This window comes from Crocodylus siamensis, chromosome 4 (genome assembly GCF_052110815.1).
Source record: "Crocodylus siamensis isolate JL-2025a chromosome 4, ASM5211081v1, whole genome shotgun sequence".
In the NCBI taxonomy this organism is placed as follows: domain Eukaryota; kingdom Metazoa; phylum Chordata; order Crocodylia; family Crocodylidae; genus Crocodylus; species Crocodylus siamensis.
The window spans coordinates 141,425,094-141,453,033 of record NC_143398.1 but is presented as its reverse complement, the minus strand read 5'-3'; the positions used below and the strand labels follow the sequence as shown (position 1 = coordinate 141,453,033).

At 49.7% G+C, this 27,940-nt stretch overlaps 2 protein-coding genes across 5 annotated transcripts in view; one reads left to right on the top strand and one right to left on the bottom strand.

Annotated features, from left to right (window-relative positions):
- Nucleotides 1-19,829, top strand: part of FOXJ2 (forkhead box J2) — a 42,625-nt gene extending 22,796 nt beyond the window's left edge. For 2 of the 4 annotated variants that reach the window (XM_090043961.1, XM_090043958.1), the window contains exons 3-11: nucleotides 438-512; nucleotides 4,049-4,117; nucleotides 4,520-4,660; nucleotides 5,230-5,428; nucleotides 13,975-14,298; nucleotides 14,777-14,878; nucleotides 15,715-15,915; nucleotides 16,548-16,646; nucleotides 17,276-19,829. In XM_090043961.1, coding sequence (XP_089900087.1) covers nucleotides 438-512; nucleotides 4,049-4,117; nucleotides 4,520-4,660; nucleotides 5,230-5,428; nucleotides 13,975-14,298; nucleotides 14,777-14,878; nucleotides 15,715-15,915; nucleotides 16,548-16,646; nucleotides 17,276-17,364 — 1,299 coding nt within the window. In that variant the 3' untranslated portion in view covers nucleotides 17,365-19,829. The remainder of the gene's footprint in view (nucleotides 1-437; nucleotides 513-4,048; nucleotides 4,118-4,519; nucleotides 4,661-5,229; nucleotides 5,429-13,974; nucleotides 14,299-14,776; nucleotides 14,879-15,714; nucleotides 15,916-16,547; nucleotides 16,647-17,275) is intronic. The other 2 variants (XM_090043959.1, XM_090043960.1) reach the window with 2 other exon arrangements.
- Nucleotides 19,830-19,966: 137 nt separating this feature from the next.
- Nucleotides 19,967-26,883, bottom strand: C3AR1 (complement C3a receptor 1). Its single transcript, XM_090043962.1, has 2 exons — nucleotides 26,825-26,883; nucleotides 19,967-23,819 (listed from the first exon to the last, which is right to left on the bottom strand). Exon 2 carries the CDS (start codon nucleotides 23,809-23,811, stop codon nucleotides 22,339-22,341), a length of 1,473 nt encoding a protein of 490 aa, XP_089900088.1. The 5' UTR covers nucleotides 23,812-23,819; nucleotides 26,825-26,883; the 3' UTR covers nucleotides 19,967-22,338.
- Nucleotides 26,884-27,940: the final 1,057 nt, after the last annotated feature.

The window sequence follows — 27,940 nt, the reverse complement described above, 5'->3', positions numbered from 1 at the left end:
CTCCACCAGCTTGAGAGACCTCATTTTCCCCCTCTGTACAGAGTGTTCCCTGAGTAGGAAAAAAAGCCAGGCACAGAAGTAGAAAATTCTGATGACCATCTGGAGGAAGCAGGGGGCCAGATGTCTCCTAATTTCCCCTGGAGTATTTGAGTGTTGAGGAACCCTGTCCTACTAAGACAGGCCTACAAAAATACCTTCTGCTAATCTGTCCCTAGACCAAAAACCATCCACACTTGCCCTTCCATGGGTATACAAAAAGGACCTTAGCCTCCAGCAATATCATTTCCTCTGCTTTCCCTAGCTTCTCACATCCCCATCCTGGGCATATGCAGACTACTTGCCTCCTCTCGGCCCTTTTTCTTTTTTACCCTTTTTTGGTGAAGGCTTCATTATGCTCTGCAGTTATCTACACAGTATTTATCTGCATCTCTCCACAGAACTCTATTCGTCACAACCTGTCTCTGAATAAATGTTTCCGGAAGGTGCCTCGGCCAAGAGATGATCCTGGGAAGGTAAGAAATTCATACATTTCCAAACAAGTAGCTTAAGCTGTGGGGAAGAATCCAGGGTCTCCTCTTTTCCTGCTGTGGTTGTAATTCTGAAATATATGAAGTGTGATGCATTGAACATTAAGCAGAAGAAGACAGGGAGATCTTTACTCGTGTTCAGCGAACACAAAATTGTTCGTTAAAAGGGTGCTCTACAAAGGTGCATAAGCAGGTATTAGCCCTCTTTTTTCCTGTTCTGTGATTTTTAATTGGCTTGGAAGGTTTTTGCGTGGTTTTTTGTTTCCTTTTTTTTAAAGAAAAAATGAAAAATGTATTTTTTCTGTTTGTTTTTTATATTTAAAAATGCAGTTCTTGTCTAACCAGTTCTACGTGAAAGACTTTACGGGTAACTGGAGAACTGGAAGGACTATGACATCATGGCTTTCAGGGAAATGAGAGCGAAGGAAGCAAGAGTAGAACCACTGTTCATATGGATTTTAAAATTTTGGGGGCTGAAAAAAATATTGCATTTAGCTCAGGTGTCTTAAATACTGGTAAGAGTGCTTTTTCCCCTAAAAATGGAGCCCTTCAATGCATTCAGTAAGGTCTGACAGAACTCCAGGTGTAGAAAAAGAATAGAAGGTCTGTAAGGAAAAATTCCAGCAAAACTAAAAATGAATATTGTTAATGTGAGAAGAAAAGCAGAGGAGTTGGGGCCTCCAGAGGTTTCTTTCTCCTGCATCATAAAATTGCAAAAAAAAAAATTAAAAAAAAGCCTGAAGTCCAATGCCTTTTCTTTGCTAGTCCCCTTTAAGGGCTTGGGTCTTCAGTTAACATAATCTAGGTATCTGGGTAGAATTAGGTGGGTGTCTGCTGGTTGTGAACATTCAGGTGGGTTTAATACTCTGTTTTAGTAAACTCAGATTGGTTGCATGATGTAGGTGCATATTAGGTAGGGCTGTGCGAAATTTCACTGGGTGTTTCGTTTCGAAGCTGTTTTGATGCATTTCGAGTTTGAAACGGTGAAATTAAAATGAAACAAAAGCCTTCAGAACAGCTTTGAAACAAAACAAGGGCATTCGAAACATTTTGAGTTTGAAGCTGGGCTTACTTGGCTTCAGCACCAGTCTCAGCCAGCAGCAGCAGCCTTCTGTCATCTGGTGCTCAGATCCAGAGGCCGCGCCTCCCTGGGAGGAGTCTGGCACAGCTCCACAGCCCTCCTGGGGATGCAGGCCCCGGGATCTGTGTGACAAATGACAGCATGCTGTTGCTGTCAGCTGGAGCCAGCGGCAGCAGCAGTCTTTCTGGCACTGGGGGCAGATCAGGGGGGCTGCGAGGCTGTGCCGGACTCCTCCCGGGGGTGTGGGACCCCGATCTGCGTGCTAGATGACGCGAGGCTGCTGCTGCTGCCTCCTAGGACCAGAGCGGGGCACAGCCCATGCCCAGCACTGGGAAGATGCCCATGCTCACCTGCTCACTCCCAGTGCCCCTGCCTCAGCCCTGTTGTACAGGTAGGGAGCAGTGTGCAGCCCTGACCCTACATGCCCTGCGAACTGTAGTGAGCAGCAGCAGTGGGGAAGGAGCTGGTGCTCAATGCAGGGTGGGAGAAGCAGCCGCTCCCCTGCCCTCTCCGTGTGGCCAATGCCCCATGCTGCAGCTGCTCACAATCTGGGCGGGGCTGACCTGCCTCTCCGTTGCATCATCAGAGAGCAGGCACAGGCAGCCCCATGCAGGCTCTGAGCAGCTGTAGCACAGGGTGCTGGCCATGGACAGGGGGAGCGGCCACTTCTCCGCACTAAGCACCAGCTGTTTCCCCACCACTGCTGCTCCAGTGCACAGAGTCGGGGCTGCACGCTGCTCCCTACCTATACCGTGGGGCTGCGGCAGGGTTACTAGGAGTGAGCAGGTGAGCGCAGGGTCTTCTTGGTGCTGGGCACAGGCTTTGCCCAGCATCGGTTCCAGGTGGCAGCAGCAGCCTTCTGTTATCTGGCATGCAGATTGGGGTCTCGCCCGGACCCCCAGGAGAGTTGTGGGGCTGTGCTGGACTCCTTCCAGGGTGCAGGCCCCCAATCTCCAGATGACTGGAGGCTGCCTCTGCTGCCTGGGACCAGCGGCAGCACCAGTCTTTCCGGCGCTGGGTGCAGGCTGTGCCCAGTGCCAGGCCCAGGCAGCAGCAGCAGCTTTCCTGTCATCTGGTGCACAGATTGGGGGCCCACACCCTGGGAGGAGTCTGGCCCAGCCCTGCAGCCCTCCTGGGGGTGTGGGTGAGCCCCCAGTCTGCATGCTGGATGACAGGAGGCTGCTGCTGCCACCTGGGACTGGTGTTGGGCGCAGCCCATGCCAAGCACCGGGAAGATTGCTGCTGCCGTTGGCCCTAGCTGGCAGCAACAGCATGCTGTCATCTGGCGCACAGATCCAGGGACCTGCACCCCTGAGAGGGCTGCAGGACTATGCCAGACTCCTTCCAGGGGGCTCAGGCCCCTGGATCTGCACTCTGGATGACAGGAGGCTGCCACTGCTGCCTTGGGCCAGAGGCAGCATCAGTCTTCCTAGTGCTGGGCACTGGCTGCACCCAGCACCAGTCCCAGGCAGCAGCAGCAGCAGCCTCTTGTAATCTGGCATGCAGATCTAAGGTCCCGCACCACTGGGAGGAGTCTATCCCAGCCCCACAGCTCTCCCAGGGGTACGGGCTCCTGGATCTGCAGGCCAGATGATAGGAGGCTGCCGGTGCCAGCAAATGTCACGAGTTCTGCTTTGAACAGTTTAAGATTCAGTTTCCCAGAAACCACTGTATCTATCACCTTGAAAGTTGGCAGGCTTCATGCCCTCAGAAGGGGCTACCATTCCTGCAAGTTTCATGTGAATCAGGCAAGAAATGACCATGTTTTAGGCATTTTCACGATTCCCCATTATAGCCCATGGGCAAAACGTTGAAATAGTTTTGATGAAACTAAACAGAACAGTGCTAACAAAACTCAAAACAAAACACTGTCCCAGTGAAATGGCAAAACGGAAGTCGAAATGAAACAGTGCTGTTTCGCACAGTCCAGATCTCCCTGGGAAGCCACACTCTGGAATTTCTTCTGTCCTGATTCAGAAAATGATCCACTAATACGCTCATAGGTTGCCTTGCCCACGCTGGTTATTTGTATCTATACTTGACTTAATAACAAATTATGCGAAAGGCAGAAGACCATGATGAGCTTGTTTTAGCAAAAGAGAGATGGTAATATGTGGTCTGGCTTACCACACTGGATCAGACCATTTTGTTATCTTGTCTGGTGAGAATCATCTCTTAGTGGCTTCTTTGTGACACTTCAGAGGAAATCACGGGTCTCCCTCAATAGCATTATATCTCATTGGGCAGTAGCAAAATACAGGAAAAAAATTTTCATGCCATCCTGCTGGCAGTCAGCTCATGTCTTGAGAAGAGTATGTTGATGGTTTTGACCTTTAACACATTAGTCGGTGCTGTGTGATATGAGTCTCAGTTATGCCCTGTAGTAGAGAGTTCCTAAGGCTAATTCTGCTGTCCTCTCACCATTGTTTTTTTTTTCCAGGGTTCTTATTGGACAATAGACACCTGTCCAGATATTTCTCGCAAGAGGCGGCACCCTCCAGATGATGATGTGAGTATGACTCTTTCCTGAGAGCAGATGATGTTACATGGGGATCAGAATTCCCTTCTTGCTCCAGGAAGAGGGAAGCCTTCCAGGGCTGTATTGTCATCATACTGGAGAAAGTGGATTTTGTACAAGAAGGAAAAGTCTGGGACCAGATGAACGTTGAGGCTGACTTCTCTGGTCACACCACGTAGCTGCTATTGATCGCACCCAGAACTGATCTTTAGCTTTGTCTGGCAAAAGCCTGAGACCTCTTGAATGTTCTTTCACTCCCAGCGCTGCCCTCCCCCACCCCTTTTTAGGGCATGTGCTTGTACAAAGGGGAGCCAGATTCTCATCTGCAGTTTCACTTCTCCTGCTGTGTCTGATTTCCTTCTTTCTTTTCTCATTCCCTCTCCCCATCCACAGATACCACAGGACTCCCCAGAGCAAGAGGCAAGTAAGAGCCCCCGGGGGGCTGTCCCAGTCAGCACAGAAGCTTCTCTTCCCCCTGAGGCCACCCCCCAGCTATCGCTGCAGACCACCAGCCCCATTGCTAACTACAGTCAAGTGAGTGAAAAGAGAAGGTAGTATAAAAGTGATATTATAGCCATGAAGGTCCAGAAATTATGTGAGGGACAAGAATTTCTTAGAGTGATATCTTTTTTGGACCAATTATCTAGACAAGCTATTGAATGCAAGAGAAGGGGCAGGAAAGAAGAGGCAGAGCAGGTAAGGGAGAAGAAATGGAGAGAGATTTCCTAGACTGGAGGTTAAATGGGGGGGATGAGATACTTAAATAAGAGCTGGAACAAAAGAGGATATAAACAGGAGGCAGCTTCATGATTGGGAGGAAGAAATGCAGAGAAGAGGAGCAGATGAGAGATGAGGGATGAGGAGAATGGCAGGTGGGTTGAGAGGTGACTGAAGGATACGGAGAAGTAGCACATCCTGGGAGGGGAGAGGAGGGGGAGTACTCAGAGCCTAGTGGGAAGGTGTTTTTGTTGGGAGAAAAACAGGTGACAAGAGACTAGTGCCTTTTTCTGGTGTATCCCTTCCTGCTTCCTTCCTCAAACCTTTCTGTGGAGTTACAAAGCTGTATGCCTTTCCCTCCCCTACCCATCATGTATGATCCCCAGCAGGGTGCGGGGCCTGTGGATGCAGCATCCACCGTGGCAGGGGGTCAGGGCCGCGAAGGTGCAGATGTACCACCCCCTCTCTACAGCACCAACCATGACTTCAAGTTCTCCTACTCTGAGATCAACTTCCAGGACCTGAGCTGGTCCTTCCGAAACCTCTACAAATCCATGCTGGAGAAATCCTCCTCTTCCCAGCACGGTGAGTACCAGAACTATGCAACTAATGCACCTCTTTTTGTCGCCCAATTCTTCCTTTCTAGCAGCCTATGAAAATGTGGGTTTCTTATTTGGAAATATTCTAGTTCTCCTCTCAGGTGTATTTCATGTGCAACACTTTCTCAGTCTCTCAGCCACCATCTCTTTCTACAGAACTAGCAATTATTTTAAAAATGTATAATGCTGACACATTGGGAACAAAAGGAGGAACAAAAGTGCCTGGAAGGCTGGAGGAATCTGCTTCTGAAGAAAGGCTTGACAGAGAAAAAAATGTGGATGTCTGCTGTCATGATCCAGAAATGCAGGTTTTTGGCAGGGGGAGAAGGTTGTTAGAAACAAATTGTAGAATAGCCTCCACAAAGGGAAAGGGTAGGAACATTGGCAACGTGTAGGGGTGCACACAGGTGCACATGAACTCCCTGAGATTGGCCATGCACCCCCTGGAAGCACCATCTGCAAAACTGGAAGTGCCACCGGAAAGCACTTCTGGTTTTGCTGTTGGCTTGTTGATCAGTCTTTGGGGGAGTCGCCCACCCCCAGCGATCTGGTGCCCGCCAGACTTGGGAGGCACCAGTCGCCCATGGGTAGGAAATCCTGCTCACATTGGTCCCTAAAACCTGGAGCTGGACAGAACTCCAAGGAATACAGTGCAATGAAAAGGAGTGGTTGTAATTTTAATGGGTGAAAGACAGACTAACAGTAATCCATTCCTGTTCTCTGCATTCTCTGATTTCTAGAACAGCCAGTAGAGGGCAGCCTCACCTTAGGGATATGAACAAGGGGCACAGAAGAAATCCTGAAAACAATTCCTGTTCGCTGCTTTTGTGTTTAGAAACATACTTTTGAAATTATTGAGCTGGTGTGGGACAGGCAATATTAGTAAACCAGGGCCATGCCTGTATTGATAATCATAAGTTTTCTAGGCTGCAGTCATAACACTGCTAACAGCGTTCAGACAAACCTGCAAACTGAAGGACTTCTGTGGTTCATGGATTTGCTGAGCTATTGGCATTGTAGTAGCAGCTGGGATCCCCTGTCATGGGCTGGACATTTTGCAAAGAAAGCTAAAATCTCCCACACAGACTGAGTATATCCAGTCCCTCCAGCTTAGGCAGCTTTAGTACTGGCTAGCATACACTTTCAGAAAATTCATCATGTATCAAGAGGCTGTGCCGATGATTTGGTAGCCAGAATGAGCCAGGGTGGCCTCAGAGCCCCAGCCCAGTGGTAGGTGCTCCTAGAGGTGCTGTCTTTGAACAAGATGTAAAACTGAGCTCAACTTCTAAACAGAGATTTAAGGAGCCTCATTGTGGGAGTGAGTAGCATCCTGGTCATGGGGTTCTGTGCCATTCACGTAGATGGCTCAAATCCAGCATGTGGCTGTATTGACTGAAGTACAGTGTGAGGGTGGCAGGTCTTGGTCCTGTTCCTACCATCACCAAAGATAACAGGTAGGCCTTTCTTGTTGACATTCTCAGCACATGTGCCGAACGGTCTGATTTTTCCCTGTTTCTGAGAGTGTCAGAGTTATTGAAGATACTGGGTATGGTTGAGAATTTAGCATTACTTTAAATAAGGCCCCTTATTAAGGCATACGGCCTGGCTGAAAATGTTGACTGGGAGTGTTCATTCACTCTTCCTGGACAAACTATTGTTCTCAAAAATATTTGAAGCTAAGAGAGAACTTTGGGGAGGCACAGCTAAAGAGTTTTCTTCCTGTCCTGTTGCTGACATGTGACACTTAGCTGTTTAAATGCTTGCTGCGTTTCTCCCCCTTCCTTTCAGAAGGCCACAATGTCAGTGCATGTGAGTGATCTTCCTACACAGTGGTCTGGGTTGAAAGGTGCTAGATGAGCATTGAATAACCAATACCGAGTAACAGAGAGAGAACATAATGCCAGTAACTTACAAGTGATGTGCAGCTACAAAGCTGAATGTGCACGTATACTTACTTGCACTGCTGCTCTAACACGACTTAAGGGTGCCTGAGATGCTGAGGCCGGGGGTGGGTAGAGGTTCTTGGGGTGAGCTGAACGAAACCACATGGATCCCCTGACATTGAGTTAGTAGAGCCAGCAGCTCCTATCCCTCCATGATTGTGGGGATCAGAGGCTCCCAACCATTAAGCTGTGAGTGGGCTAGAAGGGGAAATATGAGCCATGTGTTTGTGGGGGTGGGGGAACCAACTCCCTCCCAAATCTTGCCATGGTGTCAAGCAACATAGGACTGAGATTGTGTTGCTCCACACATGCTACCTCCTGAACCACCTTGGTGTAGCACCATGGGTAGGGTAGTTAGGTCTACTGAGAAGCAGAGCTTGGGTGCAGTGCCGCTCAGACACAGCCTTGCTGCTTTTGTTCCACCCTGGGCACACTTAGCTTGGGTGTCTCTGCCATATGCCTGAAAAGAGTGCCATAAGGCAAGATGGGTCTTAGTGATCTTAAGGTAGGTAGTAGGATTATGCCAGAGGTTTGGGGGTGGAGTGTACTGGGAGCAGTATGGAACCAAATTCAGCCCTGAGATTAGAAAGTTGAGAACTACTGATGAGGAGACAGAAAGTGGAGTATATTCAGGAGAGATAAGGAGATACTGGGTACCACTGTATGATGCATTGCTAAGGTCCCATTTAGAAAAGTGTGCTGGTCTGGTCACCAACATTCAAGAAAGATGAACTTAAACTCGAAGGAATTCAAAGAAGGGGTACGGGGATGGTTAAGAGAATAGATAGCTTTTCTTACGAAGGATTTGAAGATCTTGGCTTGTTTATCTGAACAGAACAGAGCTTGAGAAGAAACACAATCACTGCACAAGTGTATTGTGGGGGGGTGGCAGAGGGGATTTTTTTTAGCTGAAAAATAACACTAAATCAAGATCAAATGGCTATAAAGTGGTTTATGGACAAATATTGCAAGAAGTCCTCTTTTACTTTCCAGTCTTATCAGAGCTAAGTTTTGGAATGGTCTTCCAAGCTAAGTAGTTTGGGGCCAAAAATGTGAATTGTTCTAAAACTGAACTCAGTAAGTTTATGGATGGGGTGGTGTGGTAGGACAGGGAGCTCTGGTTCAACAATCAGTGTGTGTGTTATGTAGAATCCTGTATCTTCAACCCCTGTGTTGGAATATAGAGGTAACTGTCTTACATTGTGGCAAGAGTCTGCTAATCTCATACTTGGGGCTTTTGCTGGTCACCTGTAGGGACCCAGAAAGATTTTCCTACATCTCCTCATGAATGCTGTTGGCTCTGGCAGAATGTGGGTTTTCCTTCTAAGGCAGGGATGGGCAAAAATACAGCCAGATCCAGTCCTCCAGGTGACTGGATCCAGCCTGCAGATGCCCCCATGGCACTCAACATGGGGCCAAGGCCCACCTGCTTGCACTGGGGCAGCCCACACCAAGCTCCTGCCTGCAGCCCAGCCAGCATAGATAGTTTGCAGTGGGGTTGTTCTCAGTGTGGCTGCAGCTGGGTGCTGCTGTAATCCCCCTGGCTTCAGTGGCTGTTCCTTCTTTGGATCTTGCCCCAGGTGAGCAGCTTCAAGTGGCTGGATGCTGAAGCTGGAACCCTGTGCACAGAGGCAGGAGACACCTGGCTGAAGCTGCTCACCCACCTGTCTCCTCACTGGGAGCAGAATGGGTGGGAAAGGATCAGGAGTTGCTGCTGGAGGTGAAGGGAGCAGAATAACACCCAGATGCAGCCACACTGGGAACAGCTCTGCTGGAAGCTGCTCTTGAACTTGCTCTGGTAGCGCCATGCCATACCACTCCAGGCGGCCAGGCAGCTTCAGCTGGGTGGATCCTGCCCCAGTGCATGGGGCTCTAGCTTCAGCTCGTGGCTGCCTTCCTAGGAGCTGGTGTCCGAACCCTGCGTGATGGGGCAGGAGCCACCCAGCTAAAGCTGCCCACTCACCCAAAGTGGTGCAGCATGGTAGGGGCAAGATCAGGAGAAGGAGCTGCCACTGGAGTTGGGGGGAACAGAACAGCACGCAGCTGGGTGAGCTTTGCTGCATACACACCTGCATTCCCCTTCCCTCACCCATGGCAGGCTTCCGGGACCTAGCATCATCCAGGCAGCCTCCCTCCTGCACATACACACATACATACACCTTCTCTCTCCACCCCCCCCCCACCGCCTTGCAACTTGGCCCCATGATCCCAACCTCGCCCACCCCTCCTGCTCCTGAACAGTGCTCCCCACCTGCCCACAGCCCCATAGGGAGTTTTGGTGAGATGTTGTGGCATGGGGGGTGCTGAGCCAGCTCATGACAGCTTATCAAAACTCCTCATATGGCCCTTAGGCCCAAATAATTGTCCTCCCCCCACCCCCAGTCTAAGGCATTGGGAGGCTGCCCGTAACTAAGGCTGCAGTTCTGCCTGGGTTGCACTGATACTTCTGTTGGTACTTAGAAAACTCAGGGGTTCCTGGCAGAGGATCTTGCTTTTCTGCTCAGGGTCATTTCCATTGCCAGATTCAAGGTCAGGAAAGAATTTTTCCAGTAGAATGCATTGGCATAGATTGGGACATAGAGGGTTTTGTTGCTTTGTAGCATATTTCATGGTCTTCTGCCTCAGATCCAGTGAGCAGCTATTAACCAGTTCCTTCCTGGCTGGTGCACACATCTCCCTCCTTCTATCCATGGCATGTTTTATAGCAGGGGCAGGCAATTATTTTGGGCAGAGGGCCGCTTACTGAGTTTGGCAAGCCATCGAGGGCCGCATGACAGGCAGCCCAGGGCAGTTAAATATTAATTTTCTAAATTTTTTAGAGGCCCCACGGGCCGGATAGAATGGCCTGGTGGACCGCATCTGGCCTCTGGGCTGCATTTGGCCCACCCCTGTTTTATAGGCTTTAGAGTTTTGTTTGTGTTTCAGGTTTTGTTCTTTATAGTTTGGAAGTAATGATGTTGGGGATTCCTTGGGTTAACACTTGCCTGCAAACAGGGGGTTTGGGTTTGATGGCCCAGGAAGCCCTGTGCAGCCCTGTGTTCCCATGAAGCACTGGCTGATGGCAACCATTAATAAAGTCCAGTTACACCCCATCTCAGCTCTGCCCACCTTCCCAGTACAGTTTAGTATACGGACAACTTGAGTGACCGCCCAGATAGGATAAAGCATGGTGGAGAAATGGGGATGCACAGAGCTCGAGACCAGGGGAATGAGAAATGCGTGGTGCCTCTGGTATTATGGAGGACTACAAGGGGTTTAATCAATCCTGAAAAGGAGAGGGATTGGAGGGTGCACATGGGTAGCCTGTGGAGGGAACAGAGAGAAACAGTGTTTCAGGAGGGCTGCATTAAGCACAGCCTGCAGAATTTCTGTGCATGATCAACTAGTTATGTATGCTAGGAAAACTGTGAAGCCCAGGCTGCTTCTGAGACACAGAAGAAATATAATCTCCACAAGGCAGCTTTGGGGAAAAGTGGCCCAAAGTGGCTTTGTTGGTCAAGCCTTGCATCTTCAACTTATTTTTATTTAACTGCACTTGGCCTTTTTGGACCAGCACTTGGGAAAACTTCAAAGGATTTAGTTAAAAAGGGCATAATCCACAGAAGTATTTGGGTGCCAAAATCTTACTGGTTTTCTTGGGAGTCAGGCACTTAAATACGAGTGAAATGTGTAAAGCAGTGGTCACCAACCAATCGACCGGTGGATCGCAGAGCTTCTTCAAGTCAATCCTGGGCTGAGGAGATTGAACACGTGCGTGCATGTGCGCTCACCTGCCACCCCCCAGCCCAGCAGGTCAGTCAGTGGGGGAGGGAAGGGATGGACTCCAGGTGCAAAGCCCAGCCCGCAGCTGCAGCCGCCTCTGCCGTGCACGGATCAGGGAGCATATGCCCCCCAAGCACGGGGCAGGTAGGGAGTGGGGGTAGCATGGCTCATCCGGGGGGTGTGTGGAGGGGGGGCCCATGCCTTTGGATCTGCATGTGGTACAGGGTGAACTGGTGCCGGGGCAGTGTCAGGCTCTTCCTGGCCAAGCCGTACTCAGGCCAGGTGGCTACAGCAGTGGTGATGGGAGTGGGGCCATGGGCCTGGGGGGAGGACTGTAGCCCCCCAACCCTTGCTCCCAGTGCCGCTGCCGAGCACAGCATGGGCCAGGCCCAGCACAGCCTTCCCCTCCCCACAAAGATGGGGCCAGGGGCTGGCAGATGCAGGGGGAGGGCGAGCAGCAGCGGAAGGCTGGAAGGCTGTGCCAGGCTGTTCCTGCTGGACCTGGCCCGGGCTGCACTTGGCATAGACAGTGGCAGCACTGGGAGTGGGGATGCCGCACCCCCCCCCCCCCCATTCCCCAGGGGTCTCACTCCCAGGGCCACCACTACAGCCACCCGGTCTGAGCGCAGCCCAGCCGGGAAGAGCCCGGCACTGCCCCAGCTCACCCTGCCCTGCATGCAGATCCAAGGGCGCACACCCTCCCTGCCCTCCTGGGCTGCATGCTGCCCCCTCGCTGCACCCCCTGTACAAGCTGCTTGTCACTACCCCTGCCCCAGCTGTGCAGGCCTTGCCCCTCCCTCACTGCTGTTTGAGGGGTAAGGGTGATTGGGGCCCCAGCAGTGAGGGAGGGAGGGAGAGGGGTAGGGCTGGGGCCTCAATCTGCCCTGCTCCCTCCACAGCCCTTTTCACCTCCCTCCTTCCCTCCACACAGACTTACCTTCTGGGTGGACAGAAGAGGGATAGATATTTGGTTCCTCTTAAATTACAAAAATGATCTCCAACCTAAAAAGGTTGGAGACCACTGGTCTAAAGGCTCCTGTGGGATGTTGTACTGTAAGTAGGCACATGGCCCTGGCTTGGATTTGCAAGGCAGGGTCTCCCATAATTTTACAGTGTTATTTGTTTGTGACTCTAGAGCAGGGGTGGGCAAAATAAGGCTTTCCAATTGATTTATATCCAGCCTACAACTGCCCCTATGGTGCTCTGCATGGGGCTGAGCCCTGCCTGGGGCAGCCTCTACCGCACTCCTACCTACACCCACCCTGTGCCTGCCAATGGCACTACCCTGGCCCTGGCCCTGGCCCTAGCCCTGGTCAGCGTGCACGACTTCCCAGTGGGACTGCTGCCAATGCTGCTGCAGCCACCCTGGTATTGCTTGGCTCCCCTTGTTTCCAGTAGCTCCTCCTTCTCCTGCCCCTGTTGTGCTGTTCCAGGCAGCAGATAGTGCAGGGAAGTGGTACAGGTAGCCGGGCAGCACATGCCAGGCACCACATGCCCTGTCAGGTTGGGGGGAAGCTGCAGCCAGGCAACTCCTGCCCCAGCATACAAGGCTCCAGTTCCAGTGTTTGGCCACCTTCCACCCACTCAGACATCCAGTACAATGAGCAGCTACCTGGGGGTGGCCAGGTGTCCTGTCAGGAAGGTGTGTGCACTGTCCAGGGGCAGGGCTGTCAGCAGGTGTGGAGTGGGTGCAGGAGAAAACCCAGCTTGGGCTGCCCCAGGTGGGAGTGGGCAGGATTTGGCACAATGCAGAGCACCATGGGGGCAGCTGTGGGCCAGATCAGGGGGGACCATATATGCACCGTACTGCTTGAGTGAACTCTGCTGCATGTGCTCTCTGTCCCTTCTCCTTCCCTTTCCCGACCCCTACCCAGGTTATAGGACCTAGTGTGCTGCCCGCCCCCCAAACACGTGCACCCCACCAACACACAACCCCCACGCCCCCCCCAAATATACAACAGTAAGACTTTATTTTGAGCTATTATGCAATTGCCTCTATATACACTACTCAAAGACAAATCCAAGCAAAAGTTATTTTTTTAAATAAAATTAAAATGTATTTATAGCAGATGTTTGATTTTTACTATATGATTTGGTTTTATAATTTGTTAAAATGATGTTTTCTGAAAGACTTTGTGTGGTCTTCAAGAGGTAACCAAAGCTTGTTAAGTTGCCCACCGGCCAAAATATTTGCCCACCCCTGTTTTATAGGAAAGTTTTGCAATTGAGCATTGGAACAAAGTCCTTACTAGGTGCATCTACACAAGACATTTACTATGAATCTCCCTAATTAGCTCTGCATTGAAGTTTCAATATTTACATGTGCACCTCTATTAGGCTGCAGGAAACTAACTCTGCTGCAGGTTAGTACTTGTAAATACAAGTACTATCCTGCGGTGACATTCTTTAGGCATGTTTTAGATGCTAACAGGGCTGGTTGGGGCATGAGGGTGCTTCAGTGCAGGGCTGCCTGCTAACTAGCCCTGCACTGGAGCACCCTTGTGTCCCAGCCAAACCCTCTGCAGCATGTTGATCTGAGTCAGAGCGGCCCCAGGCTGGCAAGCTAAACACTCCCCCCCACAACCCCTGCCAGCCAGGGCTGCTCCAGTCTGCCTCAGCGTGCTGCAGTCCCTGGCATACGTGAAGACAAGGTGCCCAGGAACAATAAACTCTTGTGCAACGTGTTCTGGAGTTTATTGCTTCATGCAAATAGCATGTGTAGATGCACTCGCTGGGTGACGGGGGTGGCAGGGGACTGAGCCAGGCAGCCATTTTGCCTGTATCTTTTAACTCTCTCCTCTCATTCTCCCTCCCCACCCTCCTTCAGGTTTCTCTTCTCTCCTTGGTGACATGCAGCCCTCCAACCACAACTACTATATGTACCACCAGCAGCAGCAGGGCCCTTCATCAGTGGGTGCTGCTCCCCAACTCCACACCCCCAACCCAGAGGGCTGCCCACCCCAGGGGGGTAAACAGCAGGGGGGTGATGGTTATGGCCCCCCACCTGTGATGTCCATGCACCCGCCCCCGATGCAGCATGGTGGATACCACCAGCACCAGCAGCACCACCCGCACTCCCACCCGCAGCAACAGCAGCAGCACCAACAGCAGCAGCAGCAGTCACAGGCTTCAATCAACAGTGCTGGCTTTGGTAGGTTGCAGAGGGTGGAGGGAGCTGCTGGGGCTCAGGGGACTAGGTGAGCATTAGAGTTCCCTGCAGTCCCCCAAACAGCCAAGACAAGGACTCAGCTAGTCAGTAGCCCCCCTCCACCTCATGCCCTAGCACAAAGGCAGAGAAATAGTGTGTGTTTGTGTCGGGCGGTGAAACCCAGGTGTGGCTGGATTTGGAGACTTCATTGCCCTCCTGCCTCTGGAGAGAGGAGTCCCTTTGTCCTAGGCCTAGGGTCCTGTTTAGAGCTAGAAATGGGGGTGGAGCCCAAACCTGAATGAACAGGGAGATTGAATCCCACCTTGCTGCCTGTGAGGCAGTGGGGTCCCTATCCAGGGTGGCATCAGATTTCACTGGCAAATGACATACCCAGTCTGGCTTTATTTTTAGTTTGCATCGGAGGGTGGAGGGCTGGTATGTTACTCCCTGATACAAGGATCTTGCTTCCCTTGCATTCCAGCATTTCCTCCCGACTGGTGCTCCAGTATTGATTCCCTGAAGGAAAGCTTCAAGATGGTGAACCGGCTGAACTGGTCTAGCATTGAAAACTCCCAGTTCTCAGGTCAGTAGCTCAGCCCAGGAATTAGGGTATTAGTTTTGGGCTGGGGTAACTCAGGTACAATTCACTGCTATGTTACAGACTTCTTGTCTGACCTTGGACAAGTCACTGGACTTTTGGTGGCCCGGTTCCTTATGTGCAAGGTGGATCCATTAGTGTTCCTCTACCTCACAGAAGTGTTGTGCAGGTAGATGCATTGATACTCAGGTGTTCAGGTCCTCAGACATCCGGGTAAGGGGGCTGTAGACATACGATAGACCAGGGGTTCTCAAAGTTGTTATGCTGTGGCCCGGAAGTGGCCGCAGCCCAGCAAATCACAGTCCAGCAGTCACAGCCGACCACAGCTGGAATTTCTGGCCAGAAGATAGGTAGGAATAGCCCTACCCCTGGGCGGAGGGCAGTGGGGCACACCCTGCACTGCTGTGGTCCCTGCAGAAAGAACCACGGCCTCTCTGCCTGGCTCTGGGTGGCCACGGTTTGCCTGTCCCCGGCCACTTCCGGTCTGGCCGCTGACCGTACTGCAGACCAGCATCTGACTCACTGCAGCCCAGGGGGTGAGAACCCCTGCCATAGACAGATGGCAGATGAGTGGTTTTTGCACCATTGTTGCTTCCCACTCTGCTCAAGATTCAGACAGAGCACCCCAGATAGAGAAAAAGGAGGCTCTCCATATAATTTGGGGGATTAATCATAAAGTTCCTAAGGGCAGGAACCTGAATAGATCCATGTCTGGATTATGAGTGAGGATGGTAAGATAGGAGCCTGAGCATGAGGGAGGGGAATGACTCAGGGATGGGAAGGAGCAGTGTTCAGGCAGTGATGGGATTTTCCCCTTGCAGAGCTGATGGAGAGCCTGCGCCAGGCGGAGCGGAAGAACTGGACCCTGGATCAGCACCACATTGCCAACCTCTGTGACTCCCTCAATCACTTTCTCACCCAGACTGGTCAGCTCCCTCACCTGGGGGGCCCACAGCAGCCCCCTCGGATCTCTGATTCTTGTGCCCTGAATAGCGGCAAGCAGGAGCAGTCCATGAATCAAGGTACCCAGCAGGGCAGGTGGGTGGGGGACCCGGGTGCTATACAAGTGGATGAAGCAGAGTGTCCCGGTACTGTTCAGAGATCTGCCTGATCTCTGTTGTAGCTGTTCCCACAGCTGTAGGGCTGTAGGAAACAGCCTGATGTTAGAGAGTAGGGATGTCTGAGGCCTAAACACAGCACCCAGTGGGGTGAAGGTGTTACCTGGGGCATAGAGTTGAAAGCAAAACTTGAGGCAGGAAGAAAGTAAAAATCTCAAAGGTATATGGGGTGATTTGTGTAGACAGCAGGTGGAAAGAAATGGTGAGGTGAAGAGGTGCAGGGGAGGCTATTCTGGAGTGGGAGAAGGTTGATGTTCTTAGAGGGAGAAGTCAGAAAGGGCCAAATCCTGGCCTGGTTACACCTGTGCTTCTGACACTGGACAGAGGATGGCTGGTCAGAATACCTCATTTTGGTATCATATGGTGATCTTCCCAAATTTTGTGGCAGCTGCAACCTGGCTGACCTGTGACTCGTGAGAAGGGCCTGATGATTTTACCCTTCCTAAATCCTCCAGGGTGTGGGGGAGCTGTGATACCAGTCAGCGGGGGTGAGCTGACTGTGTCCCTAATAGTTCTTTATCCCTTTCCTTTGACAGTGAATTCTTATGGTCAGCCCCAACCTCCCCATCTCTTCTCTGGGCCATCTCCTATGTACCAGATTTCCACCCAGGACTCTCCAGGATATAATCGCCCAGGTAAGAAGTGACACTAGGGCATGTTATGTGGCTGAATGTTGAAGAACTTGCCCCCACACCAGCTTTTTCAGCCTTCCCAGAGCTCCTGCTGGCAGGGGTGGCTGTCAGAGGAGAGTGAAAGGGAGCCCAGGCTGCAGAAAGTTCCCCCAAGAGGCTGGCATCACTGAAACGAAATTCAGTTCCCCAACTCCTTTCACCACACACATGAGGAACTTCAATCCCCAGTTACACTTCTTTCCCTGAGCTGATTGCTCACAGAGTGCTGGAGTGAGGACATTCATGTTGCCAAAGCCCCTTGCATCTCCCAGTTGGATGCTGACTGATCACTATTGTCGGGAGAACTCATGAGGCTAGAGCCTTAAACCCTTTAAGCAGTGCTGTGGGGAGGTTTGCACTGCAATGGCTACCTCCCTTCCCTTCCTGGTCTGGCATTGCCCAGAGGTGGCAATTTTGTGCTGCCAGGGTGAGGAACTCATACTGCTCTTGCCCTGGCAGGACGCTGCCATGAGGAAACTCATACTGCCCAGATCTTTCCTGTTTTGTTCCCAGGAGCCCACTGGGGGAAGAACCTGACTTTATTGCTCTAACCCCCACTTTCCTCTTCTCTCCTTCTTCCCCTCTTTGCCTAGCACACCACCTGGTCCCTCGGCCTCCTGGGCCTCCTCCAGGCGCCAATGAGGAAATACCTGACGATTTCGACTGGGACTTGATCACCTAGTGCGTTACAGACTCAAGAGCCCCTCCTTTGTGAGGGCCAAGGGAGGGAAGGGGGGCGTGGGGTGAAAGATCATAGGACCGGCTACCCCAGCCTCCCTGCCTTGCCTGTATATAGATATATATTCTCTATCTCTGCCAGAGAAGCCACCGCAAGATGCTGCCGAAGATAATCCTTCCTTGCGTCCTGTTTTACCTTTTTCTTCTTTTGTTTATTATAATAATAATTATTATTATCAATAATTGAGCACGGCCCTCCCCCGCCCCCACTGGCCTCAGACGCACCAGAGCAGCTCTCCCACGTTGGGTGGTGAACTGCGTGAGGTGGAGGGCGGAGAGATGGCTCCTTGGTGCCATGAGAAGACCTAGGAAGGCTGAATCCTCGAGTGCATCTTTCTCTGCCTCCATCATTTTGCGTTTAACAATCCCTCTTTCCCTTCAAGGTGGCCAGTGAATCTGTCGTGTTGGCTACCGGAGTGAGAGAGCCTAGTGGATCCTGGGAGCCTGTAATTATGTTGTTTCTTAAATGTTGTAAAGGTGAGGGAGTTGCAGGGACATTGGAGGGGTGATCTGAGCTCTGAGAACTTTCTCATGCCAGCAGGGAGAGTAAGAGAAGAGGCAGAGACCCTAAGTGTTAAGGGAATGAGGGGACAAAGCATACAGCTGGGACTGGAGCTGAGCTGGAGGAGGGTGGCCTCAGTGTTGAGAAAGGGCACTCTCAGAGGTGCAGCTTGGTTTTAGAAAACACTGCCGTTTTGTAAGGCCCGTGTAGCAATTTGAGGAAACCCTAAGCTGTTCCAGACACACTGCCTTTTGCCATCCCCAGGGAAGGGCAGCATCCCCAACCATCAAGCAAGACAAGCTCAGCAGGCATTTTGCACCAGGAAGGGGAGTGTCTGACAAGCTCAAGCCACACTCCCCCACCTCATATCTTCAACTTTCCTGCTTCCTGCCCTCTTCCTCCAAAGTGTGCTGGGAGGTTCTTATTTGCATATGCAAATTGGGATGCATGCTCCTTCCCCAGAAGTTCTTGTTCAGTTAGTCACGTGGCCTGTTCCCTTGGTTGTTTCTCGGGACTGTCCTTACCCCTGTGGTATGAGGATGCAAGCAACAGGAGTCTTGTCTGCATACATGCAGATGTCCCATCAGTGGTTCCCATTTTATGAGTGAACTAAAGATGGAAAGAGGAAGCCACAGCACAGAAATGAGGGAGGTTTGGGGACTTTGTGCTGAGACCTCTGTTGATGGGTCAGGGAGGCAGTTGGTGTGGGGCAGGTAGTTAAACTGCACAGCCCAAGGGAGGATGATAATGGGGGGGGAGTATATGTCTGACACCTTGTGATTCATCTGGGGGGAGGATGTGAGAGAGCACAAGCTGAATGCCAGATGCCCTGACAGCTGGAAGGGGAAAAGTTGCCAAAGCTGGAGTGAGCGTGGAGAGGCCCCTTCCCCTGCACTGTGTCCTCTGCTCCCCTGTTTCTAGCGTGGCTCTGTTCTGTCAAACCTCTTGTTTCCTCTATATTTTGTCACGTCCGCCACTTGCCCCCATTAGTCTGTGAGGGGGAACCAAGGTGAAAGCAAAGCATCATGGGGCTCAACATGCCAAGGGTGGGGGGCTAGTTTAGCATTGCTTTTTAATTTGCTGTAGGGATAAACCAATTGGATCTTTGTCAGGAAGATAGAGTCTCATTGGAGGGGGGCGGCATTTTTTGCGGGGGTTTTTTTGTTTGTTTTTTTTAAATGGGAGGTGGGAAGGGGGCGTCATTGCGTGTTCCCAGGAGGAGTGAGGAATCTCAGAGCTGACTTCTTCAGCACGGAGTTAGTCAGTGGTTCTCTCCATTGCCCCAGGATACGAATGGTATGATCAGGAAGCATGGATTGATTTGGTTTCTGTGGAGTGTAGCAGCAGAGATGACCTCCCTTCAGGTGCCAATCAGTGCTTTGCAGGGGGAAGTTACCAAGAGTTGGACCCATGGAAATGGTTTGTGGTCACTTGGCTTTTTGGAGAACCCTGGAAACACCATCTGGAAGACGAAAACAAGCCAAGATGGCTCCTTTGCGTATTCAAGCACTCCTCATTTGCATATTCATTTTGCCTTGTTTTGCGTATTCAGTTGCGCCTTGTTTGCATATGTAAATACATGCCGGTCAGTGTGCAAATTAGCCTCACCCCCCCCACCAACACCCTCTGAAATAAATGTGCATCGTCAGTGAGCGGGATGGCATTGGCTTGGACACATGGAGTTAAAGGCAGGGCACTGGAACTCTGCACTGCACAGGAGCAAAGGGGTGCATTCAGCGGAGATCGGCCTGCTGTGGGGAGGAACTCTTCGCTCATCACGTCCTTCCATGGCCGTGCAGCCTACGATGCTTTGTGTCAAGGGTAGGGGAGAGGGGGGCGTGGTCTCACGAGTTTATTTTTGTGCATGCTTTCTTAATAAAAACAAAAAGTGAATGTTTATGGTTTAACCCTCTTGGAGCCAGCATCAAATTTATTTTTTCAGTGGCGGCTGCTTGGGTTCAACACAGGAGTGGTTGACTTTTTATAATAAAGACACGGGTGGGACTTTTCTACTTTCACTGCCTGTGGTAAGGTCTCATGCAAAATTGAGACTTCCTTAAGTTGTTGGGGAGGGTAAGGGGAGGTTGTGGCAGAGTGTTTAAGTGCTCCACTATCAAAAGTATGGCATCTCATAGGCCAGGGAGGCTCTCACCTCTTTCTTCTTATCAGTAGTATGTATGACCAACAGGAGGAAGGCTGTGTGACAACTACCCCAAAGATAATGGGTAAATATGTAGGAAACTGTGTGCTTACTGTGTGCTTATCTCCCTGGTATCAGATCTTCTGGCCTTTCTGCTGTGCAGAAAATTAAGTTTTCCCTTTCTCCCCACAATTCTCTCTAAAAATAAAAGTATGCCCTGCAGAGAAGCCAGGTCAGATTCTTTGTGCAGGTGTGGCGAAGGATGCTCTAGAAAGATTGAATATGTTTGTAGACAACAGTGCGTGCGCACACACACACACTAGATACCATAAATTCTGTCTGAGAGAACAGAAATTCCATGTCCTGTCTTCAGATACAGGGATTGTCTATCACTGGCCCCTTTGTGGAGGATTGACTCGGAAGAGATGTGTCTTGCACCATTTCCTGGAATGGCAAAGAGGGGCTCATTCTGCTCTCTACCAGCGGAAACTTCTGAGCTCCAGACGCAGCAAGCAGGCTGTGCAGAGGAACTTCCCCCATTGCACCTGCCTTCTAAGAGGATGCAGGAAACATCTGTCTTGCAGACACTGAACTCAACAGAAACACTTTTCATATGGGCACGAAGGCCTTCATACCAGCAGTGCTGATGGATGAGTACACAGCCTGGAGGTTGACAACACCCCTTTTTTGCCTGTGGCCTAAGCCTAAGACAAGTAGCCCCCAAGCTTAGCTTGTGAGAGGTGACAAAGTAGTGTCAACCCCAGTGCAGGTTAGGTAGATATTAATCTGGGAGCCTCTCTGATGCCTCTTGCATCGCTATGGAGTGTAATGGGCTTCTCTTGCTGGTATCAGGGGTGCCCGCACAAATTATCCTAATGGTGTCCTCTGACTGGGGCCATCTTGATACCATGACTTCAATGGTATCAATTACCCTGTGCAAGACAGACATAGAACTCTTTCCTGGATCACAGCTCTCTGAAATCCCAAGGGCCCAGGAACTGCCATGCAGGGAGAACTGTGGCAGTTGTATCCCATCCACATTGGGCTTTGCTGTTGCTAGCTATACACATTGCACAGCCAGCCAACAAAAGGGTGAGGGGGGGAGCAGCTATCCATGTGCTTTCTTGTTTGTGGCTTTTCCCTGTGCGACGTGCACTTCCCTCTTTGAACCAAATTCAGACTCAGAATGCTCTTAAGATCTGTGAAGCTCTAGAACAGGGCCAAACCACAGTTTTGATTTAGCTTTTCACATTGAGAGGAATAGCAGGATTAGGTGGGTGCAGATAAGTTCTAGCACTCTACATGGCTGCATGCCTTCCTCTGTAGCTCACATGCTCATCCGAGTCTAATGGTAATGTACAGGTGGAAGTCGGGCAATACTTTCCAAGACAACTTGAGTTCAGCACAGTTTTAATCTTACCTGACTCACCCATTCAGATTTTCCTCTTGGAAGGTTGTCCCTCCCTGCTCTGATTTGGTTTGGGCATCCAAACAACCCCAGACAGAATAAGCACATCTCTTATGAGTAGTGTGACATACTGCAGTTCCCTTTGCCTTGTTGATGCATCTCATTCCATGCTCCCAAAAGGTGGGTCCTAGATCTAATGAGCTCCTGCCTGCAATAAGGGGACCTGGCCCTTTGGGGACTTTCTTGTAGGACAGGAACTTTCAGTAAACCAATACACAGTGACCCCAGGAATACTGGCATTAAAGTCAGCTTTCAGTGCTCAGTGGGCATGTTTGGGGTACAACACTTGTGAGGAAAGCTGGTCCTCCCCTCCCCCTCCATCAGCTTCTGCTACAGGGAAGGTTCAGGGGTCCTAAGGAAGGGTGGGGGAGGTTCGGGTAACATAATAAGGAGATGTATCAATGCAATCTCATTTGTAATGTAGCAGGTATAGGAGACAGACTGGAGATTAATAGATCCATGGTCTTCAGTGGCATTCTCAATCAGCAATGCAGAGGATAAGCTGCATGACCCCACCATGTGTCCTTCCACATATGCCCTTCTCTCTGTAAATGGTGAGGTAAAGGTCTCTCTATCCCTGCCTCCCTCCCTCCTTACCCCTTAGGTTGCTTCCCCAGTATCCCCCACCTCCCTTCTCTGAGTAGGAAGGTGTCAAAGGAGGAGACTACCCTGCTCTGAAGTGTCCTAGTCCCCAGTAGATTATAGTTAAGCTTGTTATGGCTCTGTAGTCCTTCAATAGAAAGTCGGGGGGGTGGGGGAGGCCTTTGGCTGGCTGTCTGCCTTTCCAATGCCAATGAAAAGACCCATTTCATATGACACTGCTGATATCCTTGTCTGTTGAGGTCTTGGCCATGTCACGGGAATAGGCAGTTGTGTGTGTAACTTCCTCACTCAAGGCACGCTCCAGGATCACCTTCAGTGATAGTCGAGCCTTCTCCCTGAAGTCCCGCCCCACAAATGCATAGACCACTGGATTGATGCAACTGTTGACATAGGCTAAGGCAATTGAGAGGTGGTCCCAGAGTGGAAGCATCTTCCATAATGTTGTGTAAGGCTTCACTGTCAGGAGCAATATGCCAACTATGTGGTACGGAGCCCAACAAACAAAGAGTGCAGCCACCACCGCCACAATCACTTGCAAGGTCTTACCCCGGGGCTTCTTAAATTGAGATGCATGCATCTTGAAGGCAATAAGGCCATAGCAAGCTGCCATTATGCCAAAAGGGAGAAGAAAGCCAAAGAGAGTCCTAGTGATGGTCAAAGTGATGACTGACAGGCTGCTTTGGGGGACGTAATCACTGTAATCTTCCATTGTATACTCCAGCGAATACATGCCATCATTGAACTTGTCAGAAGGACCACCAGGAAGGTCAGATAACTCTAAAGGGATGAAGACATTGGTCATTGTGAATAGGTCAACATCAGGAAGGCTGTCAGGAGGCTCAGAGGACTTGAAATCAGGGTGAGCAAAAGACACTGTAGATGAATTTGTGCCAGCTGTAGCGTCAAGGTTATTTGGTACCACTGAATGGAGAAGACTGAATGAGGGTGGGCTAATGGTGGTAGAAGCACTGGGATGGATGGGTATTTGGAAATCCAGGTGTTCATCAGGAAGCTGATAAGTTAAGAAGGTGTCATCATGGGTTCCAGTTGGCTCCACAGTTGGGTAGTCCCCTACATCCTTGGCCCAAAGAAAGTCAGAATCATTGCCATTATACATGTACTCGTAAAATTCTTTATCTCCATAGTTGTAGTCACACCTTGTTTTGCCAGATTTATCTATGGAGGTCTCTCGGTACAGGAAGACTGGAGAGCACATAACAAAAGCCAGGATCCAGATGATAGCGCATGTCACCCATGCAAACCTGACTGTGCGATGGTTTTGACACCAGACTGGCTTCATTACCAAGAGGTAGCGGTCAATGCTAATGGCAGTAAGAAGGAAAACACTGGCAAACATGTTGAAGATAATGGCTGAGGGGATTACCTTGCAAAGGAATGAGCCATATGGCCAGTCGTCATGGAGGAACAGATGAGCGATGTGGAAAGGCAGAGAAAGGCAGCACAGGAAGTCAGCCACGGCAAGGTTCAAGAACCAAACACTGTTTACAGTCCGCTTCATTTTCCTGCCTGCAACCCAGATGACCAAGCCATTGCCTGGCAGACCCAGTATGAAGACAAGGATGAAGATAGCAAGGGAAACAATGGATTCTGGTGAATTATACAGTCCAACATTTTCCATGTGCTCATATGAACTGTTATTTCCCAGAAGTGGTGACATACTTTTCACTACAGGTGGCAAAGAAATAGAAAACTAATCAGTTAAGCCATTCATGCCCCTACTGCCCATTGCATGTCCCAAGCCCCCAACACCCATAGGCAGGTTGACAGGAAGGGGTATCAGATTTTGTGTCCATGCATGCAAATGTGTCTGGCCCTACTACCTGGAGTAACCAGTCAAGCCCAGTAGCCCCAATGCTGCAACCAGTTCATTGATTTCCAGTTGGTTCATCCAATGGAAGATATAACTGTTTATGTTCCAGCAGTTTCATGTACACAAGTTCTCTTGTCTCCTTGATCAACTTTAATATCAGCTGTATCCCTGCTGGACGCTCATTTATTTACACCACTGCTCAACCTAATTTTAGTTCCCTTTCTCTCCACTTCTCTGCTACTTAAGTCATAATCTTAATTCCTCTTTCCTTTAGTATCATTTAAACTTCTCCTTCCTTGTGAGATCAGGTTTATGCTTTGAAAGCAATTTTTATCATGCTAAGATCAGCTAGTTTGCAACTATTTCAATGGCATTGCAAATAGAATGGATGACTCAGCAATCTAGTATCCAGGAACGGATGTTTTTAGCAAAGTTTTGAATGAGTGTTTCTTTTCCCCTATTTTCTTAGCTAGTGCAGATGCTCACCAAGAGTCTCTCAGAGTCCACATTACACTGCAGGATTCCCAACAAGGACAACAACAGATGAATAGAAAGAAGCAGATGGAAAACAAGAGGTCAGCCAGAAGAGCTATTTAGAGAAGGACAGAAACTAAAATATAAAATAGCAATAGTGTCTGGTTTTCCTTATCTTTAGATCTCAAAGAAGTTCAGATAAGAGAGAAAGAGAGAGTTGGTTCTTATCTCTAGCTGAAGAAACTGAAATATACAAAAAATGAAAGTGTGGTTAGATCCTGAGAAGTGACAGTGCAAAAGGTTTAACTTTGTTTTCAACAGATCTGCCCTAGGGCTGTGTTTAAGGTCAGCTCTACTTGTGCAAGTGACTGAACTCACTCATCACTGCTTTTTACTCCTGCTCAACTAGTGGAGTCAAGATAGGTTAGAGGTGGAGTTGGTGTGTTAGTATGAGTCTTCACAAGAGCCCAGATGGATAGACCAGTGGTTGGGCTTTCCAGGCTGTGGGCTAGAATGACCCAGCTTGGGTCAGTGGCGGCTGGGCAGGCGCTAGGACCCAGCTGCTGCTGTCACCACTTCTCCCCACCATGGCATGAGGCAATGGTTTTCAAACTTCCTCATGTTGTGGAACCATTTCATATCACTTCTTCTACTATAGAACCCCCTCCCCCTATCCTAAAGTCTGATGCAGTCCGCCAACCTGGCCCAGCAATGCCCGTGCACTGCCTCCTGGCCTGCCCTACTATTACCCGAATATCCTTGCGGCTCCCCTGAAGACCTATCATGGAACCCCAGGGCTCCACAAAATACAGCTTGGAAACCATTGGCACAGGAAAAGTAGTTGCCAGCAAAGCCACTCATCATCAAATGCCACCAAAGTCCCAAGTCTGTGGGATGATCCAATGGCTGCATGAGCCAGATATCATCCACAGGCTGTAGGTAGGCAAACTACAACTGGGGTGCACTAGTGTCACTGAGGGCATCACTGAAACACAGAGGTTGCTCAGGCAACAGAAGAGGAGGAGTTGGTGTGGTTTCAGCTAAGCCTGTAGAAGATTCGCCACTGCTGGTGAAGTGAGAACAGGAAGGAGCCAAGAGCTGTCTTTCTCGTTATTAATTTCTATTCCATTAGCACAAAGAGACTGGGCATGTTAAATAATAAATCCTCTCCCCTGACACTCCCCAGCCCCTCCAGTCCCTCCAAAGTCTCTGTCTCAAAGACCTCACACTCAACTCATGTGGTAACATGCAAAAGAAGGATGTTCCATTTAAGCAAGAGGAGGCCAAAGTCAGTGGTGAAATGACCGTGACAAGCTAGTCTATTCCAGCTGCCTAGCCATTGCTGGAAGTGCTTTAAGCTCCATAATGGCAGCAAACATGAAGGAAGATATTGTGAGGGATTCAGGAGTTTCAGTGAGAAGTTCCTCCTAAGCATGGATGGCAGTGTGGCTGATAGCAGGAAGGCGTACAAGGAAGATCTGGACTAATAGCTAATACGGACATGGCGGGGCTAGGGTAGGGGGCCTTAAAAGGACAGCTTAGTCATCTGTATCCAATACAGTGGGAAAGATGGAGCAAGAAGAGAGAAAGTGGGGATGAAATCAGAAGAGACAGTAACTGGGAGGGTGGTCTTTAGCAGCAGCATTTGAAATAGATATGGGGGCATATGCTTTCAGATCCATACCTGTGTGTGCTGGGCTTGGGAGTTGGGGCAAAGCAGAGACTTTCTCTTGGAAGCATTCACTGTGGAAGTCCCTGGGAGAAAATCGGCATGGGACTTATGATGGAACCACATATTGAAGGTGCCTTGGACCTTCAGTGATAAGCTGGGAGTGGAGCTGACTTCTGATCCAGTTGTGATGGATTCCAGGTCTAGGCGTCAGAAGCACAATTAACTGTCAGCCACCCACCATAGGGCTGCTGAGTCTAGAACACCTCTTCCTCCCACCATAAAGAACAGACTATATCTTGCTGTACCTTAGAGTACTATTAGGTCCCTGACAGTGGATGGAAACTTCCTAGGTTCCTGCTGCTCTGCAGTAACTTTCCTTATTTTCATAGGCAGAGGCTGGTTAACAGCACTGCCTGAGCAGCTAGACTGTGCTACCTCCTCAATCCATGTGATAGATACGGTGAAGTAGATGCATAAATGTTTTACAGATCCTGAAATCAAACCCGCTCCAATACAGAGAGTTGGAGGAATTCATTATGAAAGGGTCTTGTCCCACCCAATATTTGTTAAAGCACTATAAGGGGTGGGGGGTAAGAGAAAGAGAGAGATATCTGGCTTCAAAGACTTGGAAAAGGAATGACAGAGGGAGAGGAAAGAATGGTCAGAGAGGCTGCAGGTCAGACCGAGAGAAGGTTGCGATTGTTCTGTACGTACCCTAATGGAGCAGACTCCTCATCTTGCCAGGACCCAGGACTATGAAGCTTATTAAACTGTGGCTCTGAAGTCACTAAAACAAACCCAACCCTGTCTAGAAGTTTATTTTAGGAACTCTTTTCTTCCTCTTAGCTATTGTTTTTCTCACCCCTAACGGAAGGACTAGCATGATTTGCATTTGAAAAAGATTTAGAAAATGACAGTTGCAAAAAGGATGGCCTTATATGAGTGTGATAATGCAATAAGATATCACAGGCCAAAGTGAATCTTATCTCTTGTTTCCTTTCATTCTAGCAAAGATTATTGCTCTACATAGTTCAGTATCCTATTCCTGGCCATACCACATCCAATCAATGGTTCAGTTTCTGTACCATTGAGCTCCCTGCTTTAGCAGGTGACTGCATTCATGCATCTGATTTTGCATCTCATCTCTTGCCCTATGAAATTATTGACCAATCTAATCTTCTATCCCAGCTCCTGTCAAGCTAGTCTGTCTAATTTGGAACATCTCATCCAACAGAAGCACCTCAAACAAACTTTAAACACACCTCATTGAAAGGAAATTTCATCCCAAACTAGTTGATGATCAGATTTAATATAAAGCGTGAAGACCCATAGCATTGGACACATTAATCTGAGGCTGGGATCATTGTTAGTACTGTGACATTGTAATTCTTTCCCATCCATGTTGTAGAGGGCAGGGCATATGGCAAAAGTTTTAAACTGTAGCAAAACAGGTTTAGAACAAATTTGAGGGGAAAAAACTTGAGACAATGCAACAAGCTGCTGAGGACAGTTGTGGAATTGCCTGGATGGACATCTTTCCAGGGTTGTTAAGAAACAGTGCATCCTACCTCTGTACAGGGGGTTGGAGTAGATGACCCATGAGCTCCTCTCACAACCATATAAATTCATGGAGGTATCAAATCTTTAGGTTTATTCACTTAACTTAGTAATATCAGGCAGTGAGTCATTATGCAGGTTTAATTGTCTGAATGAAGCAAAGTCTTATGAATGGCACTTCTGCAAAAATAATAAAGCATCACAGCAACATTGTATTTGAGGAAGAATGTCTCTGGGATGCATATTTGACTCAGTTCAATGCTGTGTTCCAGG

Bases quoted from the DNA above. Each gene is read 5' to 3' on its own strand.
- C3AR1 (XM_090043962.1), bottom strand. From the start codon at position 23,811: ATGTCACCACTTCTGGGAAATAACAGTTCATATGAGCACATGGAAAAT.